This window comes from Motacilla alba, chromosome 11 (genome assembly GCF_015832195.1).
Source record: "Motacilla alba alba isolate MOTALB_02 chromosome 11, Motacilla_alba_V1.0_pri, whole genome shotgun sequence".
Taxonomy (NCBI): Eukaryota; Metazoa; Chordata; class Aves; order Passeriformes; family Motacillidae; genus Motacilla; species Motacilla alba.
In genome coordinates, this window is record NC_052026.1 from 8,270,695 (window position 1) to 8,288,276 (window position 17,582).

The window sequence follows — 17,582 nt, forward strand, 5'->3', positions numbered from 1 at the left end:
TAACTAGAAAATGTAGGCCGAGACCATCCTCTGCACAGGAAATTTCACTCAGAGGGTTGGACACCCAGTGAGGTCCTATTCACAGACATCTCTTTGTATTTTTCTGCCTGGAACCAAAGGAGGGGATTCATGCCAAAACCCTGCAGGATATGGAAATCTATCGGCTGTTCTGTGCTTCTGCATGTCTTTCAAAGTGGCTTCTGATTTGGGGAGCCCTAAATTAAGATCCATGGGCTTGGGGGGAGGGAGGTTGGGTTTTTTTTTTTAATAAGGACTATAAACCTTCAACTCAAATAGCAGTCAGAAACACTCAGTACCTTTGAAAACCCCCTGACATTTCATTTCTCATACTGAGGACCCAGAACAGCAAAAATTTAAACCAAAATTATTTCTCTGGGTTAGTCAGTATTAGAGTATAGTGCAGAAGTCAGAAACCCCTTGCTGCTGGTTCTCAGTCTACTTTGCACTGCCTAGGCTTGAAAAGGTGATAAGGTTATAAATCTTTCAGTGAAAACAATTCCTGCTTCATGCCATCAACATTTCCTAAAGACATCTGTGTAGGGCATCTCCAGAGGAGGCTCCCATTACTAGACCTATGCAGAGGAATAATGAGGAACTTACATCCGGTTTGAAAGACATTAATGAGTCTCTCTTGGATACAAAATATTTGTTCAACACCCTTATGGGCAAAGTAGCACAGAACTGAGCTGGGGAGCTCTGCCTGAATGGCATGAACTGATAGGTCTCAGAAAAGGAGCCACGCACAGCTCTGCAGAGAAAGTTGGTTTTTCAGGCCCAATTTACAGCTCTGGTGCTTACGTGTGTCTGCAAAGATTGAACGTGTACATTTCCAGCACCTACTTCTTTGTTTGTTCCAGCTGGGTTTCACACACTGTGGGGGTATTCTGGATTCCTCAGTGTTCTTCTCTAATTTTTTGTTTCTATTCTCAATAACATTTGGACAAAAACCAGGCAAACAAACCAAAACAAGCCACAAAGAGCTAAAGATATGTTGACTCTTTTTTCCTCCCTTTCTCCCTTCAGACTTCTCTCTCACAAACAAAAATATTTCAGAGTTTGGGGTCAGCTTGTTAAAGTTTTTTGCTCTCCCACAGCTTGCTGCATCATTGAGCTAATGATGCACAGTCAAGTTATCCAGTGTTACCCAAGTTATCCAGATTACCAAGGACTCTGATCGTAGTGCGCCTGACACGTGTGAACATTTAACTCCTTCAATCAAGGGAAATGGCTGTGCACATATTTGCAGTGCAGCACAAAAGAAGATGCATTTTTCTGGCAGTTTCCAGAAAGGAAATGAGGTTGGTGTACAATTCGATGTAATGAAACAAGAACTGGAAATAGTCTGTGAAATGAGAGATGGAGAGCAGGTATGACTCTGGATTTAATTGGTATTTTATGCTCTATTATGGTGCTAAACCCGTCAGTAAGAGAAGGGGCATTAACATTCCTGCTTCCTAGGACAAACACATCTTACCAAACACATCAAGCCACACCAAACACAGCAGATTCTCCCATGTCAGACTTACTCCTGCACAGAGCTGCTGTGTGAGCACTGAGAAACTGGCAACCTGGGGGGCAGTGCAGGTGCCACTGCTGAGGGAGGGGAACATGGAAAAAGCAAAAAAAGACACCTGGAATTTGAAAAAAAATAACCCAGGTAGCAAGATCAGATGAGAAGTGTACACAACAGAGGGTCATCACCAAAACTCTGGGTTTACCTAGCAATAGAACAGGTGGTACAAACCTACAGCAACCATGGACAGAAAGCGGACATTGCTCCACTCAGCAGAGTGCTTTCCTCATCCTGTGCTTCACCCAGACACCCCCTCAGCTTCAGCACTGAAACCAAAGTGGAAGATAGGATATTATTGAAAGACCATTGTTCTTGGCATCATCACAGACCTCATCAGGCCAGTTAGAAAGAGAGAGGCAAAAGTATTTAAACTCATGCACTGCATCCACTGGCTCTGACACAAGTCAGATGTTCCCCCCCTTCTCCTTTTAGACTCTCCACTTTTCTTTCCACTCTCTGTGTATGAGACCTTATTCTGACTTCAATTGAGGTTTCATCTTCCAGGTTTCAGTGTTTAACCATTTGAGGCGATACACTGTAATATAACATATAATGACATTGCATATCTATTGGGAATTATGCTACAGCTGATCAACTCTTAAGCCACAAGACCATCACGAAGACAAATGTTTCTGGGTCCTACTTTGGGTGAAACTCTGTCTAACTAATTAGCAACCCAAACTGTTTCTCCTACCTAGACTAATGGAAGCTCTTGACCATTTAGCACCATTACAAAACCATTAGCTGAGCTCATTTGCACACTTCCTTAACCTTCTCTTCATCACAGGCTTACACTGACATACCTTGAACAAACCAGAAAATGTACAGAAGAAGCATAGCATCTGTATTTATAGCTTTCATGCTTAGAAGCCAATTTCTTGAGGAACAGTGCCTATAAATTGCAACTGGAAGAAGATGCACTTATTTATTGCATTGCTTCCAACCGGGGGGGGAAGCTTTTTCTCTCTCCCTTTCCTTTAAATTAAAGGCTTGGTGAGGAAGAGCCCAGCACCTCAGGGACACAGCTTCTGCACGTGCAGCTTGGAGGGCTTGCTTTGCTTGCTCATTTGTTACCAGAGAAAGATCACACAGAGAGCCAGGTATCTGTTCCAGTCATGTAAAACTGAAGACACAGATCAAAAAAAAAAAAAATAAAATAAAGTTCATAGCAAGATTTTAATTGATCCAAAAAGATTTTGGGGCTAAAGGTTTTTTTCAAGAGGGGAATGACTCATGTATCAGGATTTCTCACACAGAGTCCTACCATGCACTCACTAACTCTCTAGTCTCTTCTTTTTGAGGATATCGTCAATACTGTACAGGAGTTTAAACACCGACACATATTTGGGAACATCTGGAGAGGCAAAATCCAGCAAAGCTGGTCTGTACATGCTCCCACAGTTCAGTAATACCCAGCACTGCCTCTCCAGCCTGCCAGAGCAGGTTGACTGCACTGTGCTATACAGACAGACAAAGCAGTTACGAGCCAAGTGTGGGTAAAACGCTGTCACAGCATCACCTTACCCGGGGGCACTGATGTCCCTAAAGCACTCAGAAGCAGGGCTGAAGCGTGATGTTTCTCAAAAGGCAGATGTGACACCCACAGATATCACAGGGTGGCAAAACCCCCCAGAGCTGAGCGGTGCCCAAGCCCGTCTGCCTCTGCCACCGGCAGCTCGCGTCCAGCACGGAGCTCACCCGCTCCAGAAAACAGAAGGAAAATTCGATTTACAAAATCCAGGGAGCCGCCCCGCAGCGCCTCAGCGGCGGCCCCGCCGTGAGGGGAGGCCGAGGCCCGGCGCGCACCGCCCGCGCGGTGGCAATGGGGCAGCGCGGCAGCGGCCCCGCCGCGGGGACACAGATGGCCGCGGACGGCAGGAGGACGCAGAAGGCGGGGGACAGCAGGGGACAGCCGCGGCGAGCAGCGGGCAGCGCCGCGGGCACGGGCAGGGCCGGCCGAGCGGGGCCCGACGAGGGGCAGCACCGCACAGGGCGGGCCCCGGCCCCCTCCTGCTTGCCCCCTCAGGCGAGCGCTTCCCTTTTTCCGCAGGGAAGGGCAGCCCCTCATGGCCGAGCTTCCCTTTTTCCGCAAGGGCAGCCCCTCATGGCCGAGCTGAGCTGGCTCGCCGGGCAGCGCGCCCCGCTCTCTGGAGCAGCCTGAGAGGGGATCAGTCAACGTCTCGTCTCTCTCTCAGGGTGCTCCGTGTTTCTCATTTGGACACCTCCTGCCTCCCTCTGTCACCTGACCTGCCAAGATGCTGCTTGGTGCTCCTTTTTGTCAGGAAAGTCACAATAATTCACAAACACACAGATCAAAAGGCATATCCTTCTGTTTGCAGGAGAGGGACCTTGCAGTTGTTAGGACAACAGCAATGTAATAAAAACAGACAAAACTAAGAACAAAGCACTTCACAAGGGGCAAAAATGAGGAAAAAATAAAAAAGACAAAGCAGTGACGAGCACACCATGCTCGTATCGGCTCCAGAGCCCCGTGGCTGCAGCAGCTCCCACCATCTGGGTTCCTGTGGCCGTGTGTGTGCTGGGCTCATGTGCTCGCAGCCAGGACAGCCCTTGCAGGGGCCCTTCTTGGCCTGGCTGATCCCTGACAACATTCCACAGGGACACAGCACCCCTGCCCAACCTAGATTCTGCTTCCGGAGGAGAGGGGATTGCAGAAACCTCCCTGCTTTAGGGTGTGAGCCAAAACACAGAAATAATTTATGCAGCCCATGGGAAAAAATCTTCACTGTTCACACCAAAGAGTTATTTACACATTAAAAGCCTGATAAACACACCAAACCACAGTCTACTCTTAGACATTGGTCAGATGATATGACTTGTACACTTTGGACATGCAATATACAGATTTACAGAGCAGAATTTTCATTAATTCCACTGGGAGGGCAGTAAGGTTGTGGAGGGACACGCCCCTTGGCTCCCTGACTTTTCCCTGCTCAGTAGGGTGATCTTGCCTAATCCACTCAAAGATGTTCAGCACAAAGTGATTGGTCACTCACTCCCTCAAAATGGTCCTCAAACTTCTAGTGTCTGCCTTTCTTCTGGGAGGCAATTGGCTAAACATTGCTTTTTCCAAAATTTTGAGGCACCTGACCGAAGGTGGTGATCCTTGCCGAAGATGATGGATCAGACAAGAACATACACAAGCATCAAATAGAACAGAAATGTGTAAAGCTGCCTACACAGATAATAGGCGCTGGTTGCTACTTCTTGACTAAGTATCTCCATGTGTTTTGGATATGTGGGTATGTAGCCAAGCTAAATGCAAAGAGCGTTCCGTGCATAAGGGCTGGTAGAGTAGACTGCTACAAATACAAGTCCTTGTTAATCTATTGTTTACATGAATTTATATTTCAGTATTTTTCTAAACATGAAGATATTAAACTGTCTGTATGACATTTCATTACAGATTTAGAATTATTCATGATCTCCAACACTGTACTGGTCCTAATGCCACTTGGATGATAGGTGACATTATACCTAAAGCCCATCCTCAGCCAGAATTTCAGCAATTCTGGTTTGCACGTACCTGTGAGTGATCCATGTTGCCTGCACCCTGAATAGCCTGTGCCAGCCCCTGTCTGCACCACCACCCCACAGGAGCTGCATGTTACACAGATAGGCAGGGAAACAAACAGGGATTATGGAAAGGCTCTCCAGTCTGTTTTCAATGCGTCATAGCCATTGAAATACAGCTACCTTTGGAGTCGACATTTCTGACTGTTTTCCAAATGCCTTCAGCAGCACTTCTTGGCCACTAAGAAAAAGGGGTGAAACCTCAGACATGTACCAGAAGCTGTGATATTATCTTTTTTCTACCTGCAGTTAGGCTCTGTTTTCCCTAGGAGCTTTTAACGGATACAGGAACTATATACTACCCTGGCAAAGCACTCCCTGGTGTGATTGCAGCTATGGCAGCAAAGCTGTTTTGTACCAGTGCAGGGCTGCTCTGCTCCTGCTCCCCAGTGGCATCAGCAGCACAGGAAGCACCAGACAAAGGCCCCACGTTGTGCTGCAGAGCTCTGTCCCCCGGAGACCTGCCTGGCAAGGCTCCAGGCCCTGGAAAACAGGGTCAGACAGCAGTCCTGCACCCTGGCATAAGCCAAGGATCACCTCTGTGAGCTGCAGGTGTCCAGTGTGTCACAGATACAGCTCCATGGCAGGAGCAGAAAAGTGGGCAGCTCTCCCTCTGTTTCTTTGCAGTAGCTTTCACCCCCACACCCTAAACTGGATTTCTTTGGCCCCTAAGAAAGTAGTTATCCAGACAGCACCATCCCTTGCCATGTAATGGGCCTGGTTATCTCAAAAATACCACAAAATAACCCAGTAGATTCATGGCAAGCCTTCTGCACATTTGCCCATATTGTTTCAGGAAAGAAACATATTTAAGAAGTGGCATTGGTGTTCAAGTATTACCCAAACACTGTAAGAGGACCACAGCTATTTTTCCCAGACCTGGGGGCACAGTCCAGCCCCTTTCTCTAACCTGACTTGGGCTGCTCATGAGTGAGGCTCATATGCCAGAAGGGATGAAGAAAATTAAACAGGACCACAGCCCTCAGGCATGCTTTGCAGCCTCTTAGCTATCATAGCACATGTTGCAGTTGAGACAGCAGAGTACCACCATACAGTATCAGAAGGTGTTAATCACTCACCCATACAGAGCAACACCAGATCACTTCAGAAGGCTGCAAGCATCTGCCCTTCTTGCTCTTTAGCCCAACCTTTCATCCCCTCATGTTCATGCACTGCACCTGTGTGCCCTCTGTTCCCTTCGGTGGTTGGTCAGTGCCCCTGGGCACTCCAGGGCTCATTGCTGCCAGTGCTGCTCACCTGCTTCTCACAGCTGTGCCCACTGGGGGTGAGGCTGGGCCAGCCCCACTCCAATCGCCACAAACTGGGTACTTACACTTACCTTTCAAAGGGCAGGTGGAAAACCAAACTATCCCTTTACTCTACCCCTGCCCATGGCATGGTCAGGGTTTGGGACACATGAAACATGAGCTTAAGCACTGCTTGGCACTGCTGGGCTGAGCAGGTTCCCAGCACCCTGACCCATGGCCACATTTCCACTAACATGGGGAATATATGCAGCTCCAAACAGGATCCCCACATGGGGAGCTCCCCATCTCAGTACACTGACTGTGCACCTGCTTTTAACTAGTCAGCAGGGAGATGCTCAGACAAAGGCATGTGCTTCAATACAGCACTACTAAGGCAGCTCTCTGAGCTGCATGGAAACATCAGTTCAACTCTTGGGATTCACAATGCAGTACCTTTTCCTGAAGATAGTAACCTACATCTTTTTCATTTCTGAAGGCTTGCCCAGAAGTGATCCAGCATCATTTCAAACCAGTGTCAGTCAAAGAGCCTCCTTTTTCAATATCTCCATTGTAAGAACCTTTCTTTTGGCATGGAGAAGATGGCACATGAGCTCTTTCAACAGCAGCTGCTGCACATTCCCAGCTTTTCTTGCAAAGGAATGTCTATGAGCCTCTACTGCAGAACACTTTTCCATTTCCCATCCTAAAGTAATAAAATTGGGTTAGGAACATGCTTCTGTTATGAACAGGAATAATGAATTAGTGATTTCATTATCTAATTTTTCAGCCCGTAAACATCTGTTCTGTGGTTTAGAGAGAAAATAATCAGGTTGAAAGTTAACGCTCTTTTCTAGAAATGGATCATTTCAGTGTGATTTTGATGAAGAAACAGTGAGCTAAGACTAATCTAGATGCAAACAGAACTGGGTTTGTGCACTTATCACAAGCCACATTTGAGCTCAAACTCCATTCTAGCAATGCTATTTCAGCAGAATAAAAACCATCTATAATTTGTCTCAAATAGGACATTCTTTTTTTTTTCTTCTTTTATTTTATTTTTTTTTAACTGTAACTTTCCTTAAGTTAGGACTGCTCTGGTGCTTCCTGCTGTAAAGATGACCCAACTTCAGTTGTGCCTGGAGTTGTGCTTCCATTGTAGCCTCCCCTTACTGTTCTGAAGGAACCGTGTGTGCACAACAGGGGTATCAACATCAGCAAGGATCTAAATTGTTGAAAACATGGGCTGCAGCATCAACAAGCTGTGCCACCCTTGCACTTGTAAAAAGGCTCACTATATAAACTAATTTAGGCATTGACTATATGTCCATGAAAACATATTTCCTACGAAATATCACTTACATGCTCCAAGCCCAGACATGGCTCAATGACAACCAGTCTAGTTGCACTGAACTCTAGTTCAGTGCAGTGATTTTTAAAGGCTCTGGCTGTGCATGTTCCCATGCCACAGTCTTGCAAAGCCTTATACTTTGTGGGAATGGGTAACCACATCATTTCAGCTGTCACAACTGCTGAATATTTATGATGATTATGGTTCATTCAAGCCAGAGACACCAGGAGAACTTCATCTTTCTAACTTTCCAGAGGTGTCCATGGTCCTTAAAATGACTGTTTCCCTGACCTCCTTACCATAAGCTTAAAAAGAATAAAAGAAAGCCTGGCAATTGGCTCTTTGGCACTTACACGGAGCTGCAGTACCTGGGGGTCTGGGGTGGGTAAAATATGCAGCCTCCTACCACGGCCTGCAAGGCCTGATCCGATATCAGTGCATCTGTATACAATGCAGAAACTTTTTTATTTGTATTGAAACAAAGAAGCATAGAGATATGGCCAAGGCAGCTATAGGTCTGGTTCTTCTATTCTTGCTGAAAATTTTAAAATATTAATGAGTTTTATAAGCTAACAATATGTTTTCATAGTACCTGTTCTTACCTCAGCCTACCGTGGAGCCAGGGAGGTACATCCAGAAGCAAGCACAACACCAGACACAGAACCATGGCTTTTGCTTTCCCTCCTCCTGGGCTGCGGAGTGCTCTGTGCCATCAGGTGAGTGATCACTGAGATTCAGCCACCCCAGCAGCAGCAGCAGCAATGCAGGGGGCACTGACAGACAGACAAGCTCTGACGCTAAGCTCATGTATTCCCTTTATTGAACTGTACTAGTTATTGCAATCAGATTAAGTCACATTTATAAAGCAGACCATCCAGTTGCACTGAAACCGATTATATTCATTACATAGTTTTAATCACTGTCCGGTGAACTGGCAAATCCAATCAAAGCATTAGTCTTTAATTAAAAAATTAAAAAGAAATATTCAGACAATAGCCAAGCAATCACATCACAATGCACAGTTACCTAAAATTGCAATTAAAAAGCAGTTAACAAAAAAGAAAAAAATCACACCTAATCTTTAACTATCAATATAATACAAGAAGCAACAAAGGGCAACAGCATCAAAGCAGATTTATCTAACACTATAAATTCAGTCAGAAGCAGAAGCTCTAAAGTACACTAGCTGAAGCAGGACAATAAAAAATACTGAGCATGGAATACTTTTAATCTCTTCCATTAATATTCATTTCCAGCTGCTTATAATAGCAGCGCCTCATGGCCAAATCATTAGAGTTTTACATCTGGGTTGCAAATGACACTTTGATTGGATGTAATGTTCAAATGGTCCTCCCCACTGTGCCACCGTCAAGTCTTCTGCAGAGAGGTGTCCTGTAGTGCCAGTGGCTCACTGTGCGTGCTGGCTCAATGTGTGGTTCTGGAAAGACGAAAAAAGGAGACATGCATGAGGGGCAGAATAATAGAAAGCATGCCCATACCCTCCCACTCAGTACCATTTATGCAGAGCTCAACATAAAAGCTTCTCAATTATTACAAAACAAAATGCAATAAAGAAAAAGTACTCATAAGTAACAGCTGCCAATATGACATATTTGCTTTGTTCTGACAGATCCGTTAATGCTGGCATGAACTTAGAAAAAAAAATGCTACAAGCAAAGTATAGTCATGAAGGTTTCCTTTTTTTTTTTTTTCTCCTTTCAATACATATAAAGAAAATGGTAACTTCATGGGCAAAAAAACTGCCTTTAGGGATTCCCTTCACTGTAACAATTAAAAAAATGAAAATCTGAATCGTGAGGGAACCCTTGCCATATTTTACTCTTTTATTCTCACTCGTACCGGGTGCAAGCACTGGCAGCAAGAGACACCAGATTGTGACACACACTTCTCAGTCCAAGAAATACTTCGGCAATAACAGCTGAACCGCCAGCTCAGGCACCAGGGTAATATTCCCAGCAGAAAAAAGGCTGGACATGTAACCCAGAAGTTAAATCTCTTTAAAGAATATACTTTTCTTTACACATTTCTTTCAGCAGTTTAGAATCTCTTTTGTTCCCTTTTTTTCCTTTTGGTAGATTTGTAATAGCCTCAATGTCATCACAGTATCTCACATCAGAGGATGCTGACCTGTCTTGCCATTTTGTGTAGGAGCCAATAAATCGTGGCACCAACCTTGGAAGTGTATTTTTAGAGCAGTAACGATTCACCCACATTTTGTGTTCTGACCAAAACCCCAGTCTTAGACATAAGCCTAGCTTTATTTGTATGATTATCCAATTATTTGAGCAACTAGAGAAGTGGTTCATGGTGAGGTTTTCTTGAGCTGAGTCCCCAGCATCCCCAAATATAAAAATTCAATTGTGCTATTTCAAGCCTAAGTAATTTCCCTAGTCTCCATCTGCCTAATAACAGAACCGGGCAAGTCCAACAGCTTGAAGAATAAGTTTTTAAGCACAAAATTAATTTTGAATCTAATTATTTATTTACAGTGATGGAGCTTTAAAATAAAGATATTTTAACTTTTCATAAATCATCTGGTCCTTCTACGCTATCCACAGCTACATCGCGATCAGGATAAAAGAGCAATCCCCCGCTGTATCCAGAGATGCCATGTCCCTGACGGAGATGGCCCGTGGCAAGAGCGGCTGGGCGGCGGGCGGTGGCCCGGCTTGCGCAGAGCCCGGCGTTTCGGGCCCGCACTCCCGAGGCGCGGCCGCCAGGGGTCAGGAGCGCTGCCGAGCGCCGAGCCACGCCGCGGAGCCGGGAGGGAGCCCCGGCGAACGAAACCCGGCCGGGAAATCGTAAAGTCACTGCTTCAGCGTAGCACCGGGCCTCTCAGACACCCCTGCCTGTGACACTGAATATGCAGAACCACAAATCAGAAATTCGCGAACTGACGGCTGGAACTGCTTTGCTTTTAGACAATTTAACACCACCAAACACAAAATTCAATGGCTTTTTCCTTTGATATACATGGAAATTTCCTGGCCTTAAGAAGGAGTGACCTTTGCGGTGCTGGATGTTATTCTCAAGTCTAACAATGACTTTATGGAGGAGGATGGATGGAGCCCTGCGCACACAATAGCGGCACTGACAAGAAGCTCGCCCACTAAACCTAGCTGGGGAAGCACGAAAATGTGAAAGAATACTCGGGCTCCTCTGTGCTCACACACTCCTCAGCATTTTAACAATGGCCATTCCTTGTGCGCTTCATTACAGTTCTATTTTTAGGTCATCCTGAATATCAATAAAAAAAACCCAAAAGGTTTACCATCTTCAAATTGAAAGAAGGGCTATTCGTGGTAGACAAATCCATACTTAGTTAGGCAGTGTCATTTAAAAGATAATGCACAATCAGCACTGGATGCATGACGCACAGCCTACAGTCAGGGAACATGATTTCAAACTTGTGTGGCTGCTGCATTGATTACACCAGGCAGGTCAATAAAGGAATGGTATGTGGCTCTAAATCTGATAATGAAGCTTTTATTGGGAGCCCTCCCTCCTCAAACATCAGCTAATAACATGTTCTGAACATTCCCAATACAAGAAATACACTGGGTTTGGGATCAGAATATGTCAAAGGAACAAACAGATTGTACTCAAATACTGCAGCCATTTAGAGCTGGGTCAGGCAGGAGCTGAGAAATCAGCTGTGCCATAGGGCTAGGAGTTAAAAAATTACATTTTTCATATGCAAATCTTGATTTTGTCTTAGTATCTTGGGAATGTACCATTTATTCCCCGTGCATGTATTACTGACAATCAATATGCTGGCTAGTGCCTGGACCATGCAGTTAAGAGATAGAGCCACGTTTTACAGCGGGCCTCACAAACAGGTCTGTAATGCCTATGGACACGAGAGCCTGTGTGCTCTGCATCTTTCCCCTGCCCTTCTGAGCACATCCTGCTCAAGCCATGGGCACAAATGCCAAGTCCTGCACACCCAGGTGCCAGTGAACATGGGTGAAGGCTAAATAACCACCACTGTGTGTGTTTGAAAGTCCCATGAGGACTTCTCTATATCCTCTGCCACCCATAGAGGTTTCTCACATATAAAATGTTTTTCAAAACATGCCTTCCAAAAAATAGTCTGGCAACTTGTCTCCTATTACTGGCAATTGTCATTTCTTATCTTCTTGCTTCTACTCCCTGTACCCTGTGCATCTACAGCTCATTGGAATTGTGCTCTGCAGATGTCAGAAAGCATCTCACCCATTCAGGCTTATGTCTCTTCTCTCACACTTGTGTTTTCTATATTTGACCCATGGTTTTCCAAATACTTTTGTTAGGCACTTTTTTGTGTGTCCAGACACAGAAAATTCCCCTGGCTGACCAGACTTTTGGAGTAATTGAAAATCAAGTGTTAAGAATGCCCTGTGCCTTAGTAGGAACAGTTTTGACCCCAGTGGAGCCACTGGGCTGTTCCAGGTGGCAGAAGGAAATCATAAAGACCAGAAGGAAGCAAGTGCTTTGAAACATGTGAACAGGAGTGCTGCTACCTAAGCAGCCTAAGGAAACTTCACCCACCTTTCCAGCAGGAGAGTGGGCTGGCTGAAAACAGCTCGGGTGTGATTTTTCAACTCCAGAAATTATAGTTACAAAAAAAAATAATAGACTTAACGGTGGTTTCCAGAGGAAAATAGAGCAGCCACAAAAATGCAGGCCCTCCAGGAACACTCCTGTGTGTGTGCACATGCCTACCAGCTCCAAGGCCATCCATACACATGCCTGTCTGGGGCCAGCAGGAGGCACGACATCATTTGGAAGCTGAAGAGGAAAAATGGTTCTTCCCAGCTCCTGTTAGACCCCCTGGTTTACGCACAGCTCACAGCTGATACCCCACTGAATACATCATTCTGAGACATTATTGCAGCTGGAAAACTCTACAGCAGCACTAAGTCACCTGTCAAGATCAAGTAAGTCACAGCTTATTTATAGGGTAAGGTTGGAAAATCTCTTCTTTTTCTTAATAATCATGCAAAATGGATAGCAATTCCATTAGCTACGTCAGTGGGAAAAATGCAACTACCCCAAGTCTCGGGGCTGTTGCAGTGTTTAAGTGGAATTTTCTACTGGCAGCACAATCCCCAAATGAACCATTTATGGAAGTGTCTGTGATCAAGGAACTGGGTGATGGGTTTTGCAGGAAATAAAAAGATTTCAAAGAATGGTTAATTATTGTCCATGTAGATATTGATTGTTCTCCAGATCTTCCCTGGAGACACCCCCTGCCTGCCCTCTGGATGCAGATCAAGCCATTTGTGCAGGACATCCACAATGAATATTTCTCTGGTTTTTTTACATGCATCATTATGAAAACACTGGCATGACAATCTCCATTTTCAGAGCTCTGTGTCAAGAAGAAGAGCATCAGGCTTGAAAGATGATCACTTACAACAGTTCAAAGAACTCTTACAAGCTATATAAAGATCGAGAGAAAAAACACACACAAAAAGCAGCACATGATGGAGCGAAGCTCCAAGCCAGGCAGTCAAGCTGGGAGTCTCCCACACTGCAACAACACTCACTGCCAACAAGTCACAGGTGTACTACACAGGAGCAGGTGAAAAAAATAAAATGCAACTGTGAGGGGTGTGATAATGGTTTGGGGCCATAACACATCCAGTCTACGGTGCCATTGTGCATCTGTTATGGATTTAGACATTTTCTCTCAGCCATTTACAAATACACTGTCTAAGTGCATGAGCACATACCCCTAAAAGACCATATGTTATAGAAAGGTTAAAAATGGCCTAACAAGGCTGGTGATACCCCACCCTCAGGTGAAATTCATAAGCCTTCTGCAGTGTTACACAGAGACTGGGACTCTGACGAAAAGCTACAAAGCCTCTCTCCCCTTCCAAATGCCACTGAAATGAACAGAAGCCATTACTCAAATAATTTCAATAAGAATTATGGAGGTAATAGATTAAGTGGTAATTAGCCATTGAGTGACCTATTAATCCCAATATTTTTTCTCAGAGTGTGGGGAGTCCTGCAGACCCAGGTAAGAGCCCAGGTAGTTTCTTTCTGCCTCTCCCCACCTCTGTTCAGGTTTCTATCACCTCTTCAGGCACTGTCTGATTCTAAGCCCAGAGATCGGGGTCACAGCTGGGGACCCCTGGCACTGTGTCTCCTCCTCCCCATTCTCCCTCCTTTTCCCTTTACAGAGCAGGGCTGGGAAACAAGAGAAGTGATGCCTCCACTGTCTGCCAACATGCACAGCTTGCCAGACAAAAACTAAACCTCAGATTCAGGCATTGACTTGAAGCAAAGGTTTGTCTCACATTTGAACATATATATAAAAAAAGACAAAACAAAACCTCCAAATTGCTACAAACAGAAGCTAGAGTGTCTAAATATTTGTGAAATACCATCTGCAGCAATCTTTTTTCAATGTTTTGCATCTTTTGAATTCAAACTGGTCCAAAAATAAATCTCTCAGCTGTTATTATTCATTACGTATCCATAAGCACACACATGTATGTGCACAGGTACTATTTCCCTTTAACAGCAATCCATAAAGATAAAAATCTTTATGCCTTGACTTTATAAAGAGATTACTTTAGGCAGAGGACACAAGATGACCCTTGCTTTAGCCATTGGAGATTATGCTCTCTACAGAAAGCTGTGAGCCTTAAATTGGTGCTGCTCTAATCCTAAACTGGAGAGGCATTCAAGGGATGCCATGACCCAGAACAGCAAGAGGGGAAAAAAATTAAAAAAAAAAAAAAAGACACACTGAAGGAGGAGGGTGGGAAAGGAAAGAGAAAGCAGAAAAGAAAGAAAGGAGAGCAAGCTTGCTTTATGGGGTAAACTGTTTATTTTTAATTTTAATTTCTGGTTTCTATTATGCCTTTGCTATCAGACTCTAAAGAAAAATCACCTTTGCACCCCCTTGCAGTTTGTATGTGCTTATTTTTAGAACTGTTTGACAATTATCCAAGGGTCTAAGACTAACAGATGGCCTGTCTTAAAGCCTCATATGTTCACTAGTTTGCACTTCTGACAAACAGTAAATGTACTCAAGAGTGTGCCATAAACAGGGCTGAATGAATACTCAGAACACAATTTAGTTAATACACTTCATTAAAACTGATAGTGGTAACCAATGTTTCCCATAAAACCAGGTGTTAATTGCCCTTCCAGTTGTTTCAGGTAACTTATGCAGTGACATTTATATGTTTAGATCATAGTTTTTCAGGCAGCACAGTATTACTTCTTTCCTTTCCCTTGGTATTTCACCCACTACATAAAATGCTTGTAACAAGTGAACTCCAAGTTATCATGGTATGCAATAAAAAAAAAAAAAAAAAAAAATTGTCAGGCAAGACAGGTTCACATGTCCCTCTTTTATTTGAAGAGTCCCTTGAAATGGAGGTAGAGGCAAACGAAAGGTGGCACATCCTTTGTGAAAGGCAACGGCTGCCTGTGTTACGGCTTCCTTCATCTCTGAGCATCTGATAACTTGCCATTCGTCAGTCAGTCCCTGTGTCAGCACACTTTGAGATGGCACTTCAACAAATGCAGGTAGAAAGCTGTCCTTTACAAGTTATTGAACCAGCGAAAAAAAAAATAATCATTTTGAGTGTCTAAGAAAATATGCCTGGAGGTTTGGTGTCGGCTGAAAAGTGAAGTTGCCCGTTTCCAATGGAAATAGCAGCTTCTGAGTTACTCTGATGCTTGCACGTGATTACTCCAGGGGTAAATGCACATTTCCCTGGTACTGGAACACAGACACACTCATCTGTGCCGGGACTGAGCTGCCCCTGGGGTTTCTGTGCCCACCGGGGAGGATGAGCAGCCTCCTTCAGTGCCCGCTCACCCGGGGGACCCCTCAGCTCCCCCGAAACCTGCCCGGCTCCTCCGGTGACCGGGACCCGGCACTTCATCTGCCGTCAGGGAAGGTTCGGGACGCGTAACGTTTACAGTGGAGCAAAGCCGCTCCACACGTGGCTGCCTAGATGCTGGCCGCTTTTCCTCCAGAGCCCTTCTCCTCCGCAGCCGCGGGGTGCGGGGTGCAGGGCCCGGCCGAGCCCCGCGTCCCCGCCCGGCCGCCCTTTGTTCCGCACGGGGCGGCTGCAGCCAGCCCGCACCGCCTCGGCTCCTGCTCCTACTGCACTGCTTCTGCCCGTCTGAATCCATTCTTGGGGTTTGATAGGCGTTTCTGAGTTATTCTGATTTTTATATAAATACCTTTCTTGGAGTTATTTTTCCCAGCACCAGCTTCTTCTCATACCTGCTAAGAATTATTAGATGATTTATGAATTTAATTTCTCTTCTAATTCAGGTTGTTTAGTCTTAATCAGACTTTGAAAACTTACCTAACATACTTTCCCCTTTCCACTTGAGACTAATAATTTTGTATCATCAGTCTTCTAGATCTGCCATCTCTATTCTTCTCTAAAACTCAGAATAAACCTAGTTGAGCCTATTAGAAGTGAACTCCAAGCACAGCCTACATAGCCTCTTGTATTCTAGTACGTGCCTCACCAAAAAGTCTATACGCTTCTTCCAAAAACACTGGGTAAAATGCTGAAGCACAAAAGCAAACTGAAACCTTTGGGAAAATCTCCTTACCGCAGCACTTTGGAAATAAAAAACACTGAGGAATACATTATTAAGAGATAACCAGAGTCTTCTGTTGGAGAAACTAGCTGTAAACACACCGTGATTCACTGAGGCACCCAATGAAAACAAGGAGCTAATAATACCTGTCCTGAGGGACCACACGCTCCTGAGAATTTCACTCAGAAATGCAAATTTATCAGCATCCTTGTAGTCTCCAGTATGCCATGCACAAGATCAAAAATAAGCTGAGGGAAGAACCTTACACTTCCTAAATATAAAGTGAAAGGGACAAATTACTGTTGTCAGAAGCGTATGAAACCATAATATTTTTAGAATACCTTCACTCCTTCCTCAGCCTCACTGTTACTCCCTGACTGGATTCCAGAGCCATTTCTGATCCCAAGAGCAGAAAATGGTTTGCAGGATCCCAGCACCGTGCTCTGCTGACAGCAGTGCTGCCTTAACCCGGGCTTGGTCAGTCCATGATTTCCTGGGAAGCTGTTCCCACGGTGACTCGGGGTCACGGCCACCCCTGCTCCTCCATGACTCGTCACAAACCCGGCATACAGCAGCACCAATGCCCTGTGCCCAGCTTTGAAGTGACCCTCCAGTGCTGTCCCTGAGAATGCAAACACCCACTTCCAGTCTGTTCTCAAACCTAAGCTACAATGACCAGAGAAAGCATCTCCTGCCCACAGGGACACTCCTTTGCCCGTGCTACACCAAAAACCCCGACGCACACCCCAGTGCTGACCTGTTTCCAATCTACTTACAGGGAAGCAATATTTCAAAATCATTTTCAAGAGGTAAACCATTTTACAGGAATCTTTCTTAGGTTTTCCTCTCAAAAGCATGAAATTGTTGATTTTGTAGAACCCAATCCAAATCTTATCTGATTAATCCTTCCTTGATCTAAGATAAATCATATCGTACAAGCCAGTTCATTGTTCATTTCTGTGAGGGCTGGAATCATCATTGTGGAACACTGTGTGACTCCTCTAAACACCAAATGATTCCCTGATTGGGTCTTCATTATAGGACCAGGATGGTGTGTTTTCAAAAAATACTTAGAGCAAAAGGGAAACACTTTACAGAACACCTTTAGAAGTTAAAATGCATAGGGCAAAGCTTCACTGAGGGATTGTTTCCATGGGAATATGAATCAACAAAGGCCAGGAAATTGAGAGTTGAACCTAAAACTTGC

General features: G+C 44.8%; 1 protein-coding gene across 11 annotated transcripts in view; it reads right to left on the reverse strand.

Annotated features, from left to right (window-relative positions):
* Positions 1-8,575: 8,575 nt before the first annotated feature.
* The window catches only part of ZNF423 (zinc finger protein 423), a 281,287-nt gene continuing 272,280 nt past the window's right edge, over positions 8,576-17,582 (reverse strand). For all 11 annotated transcript variants that reach the window (XM_038148029.1, XM_038148030.1, XM_038148028.1 and 8 more), the window contains one exon: positions 8,576-9,221. In XM_038148029.1, the coding sequence (XP_038003957.1) occupies positions 9,192-9,221 (30 nt within the window). In that variant the 3' untranslated portion in view covers positions 8,576-9,191. The remainder of the gene's footprint in view (positions 9,222-17,582) is intronic.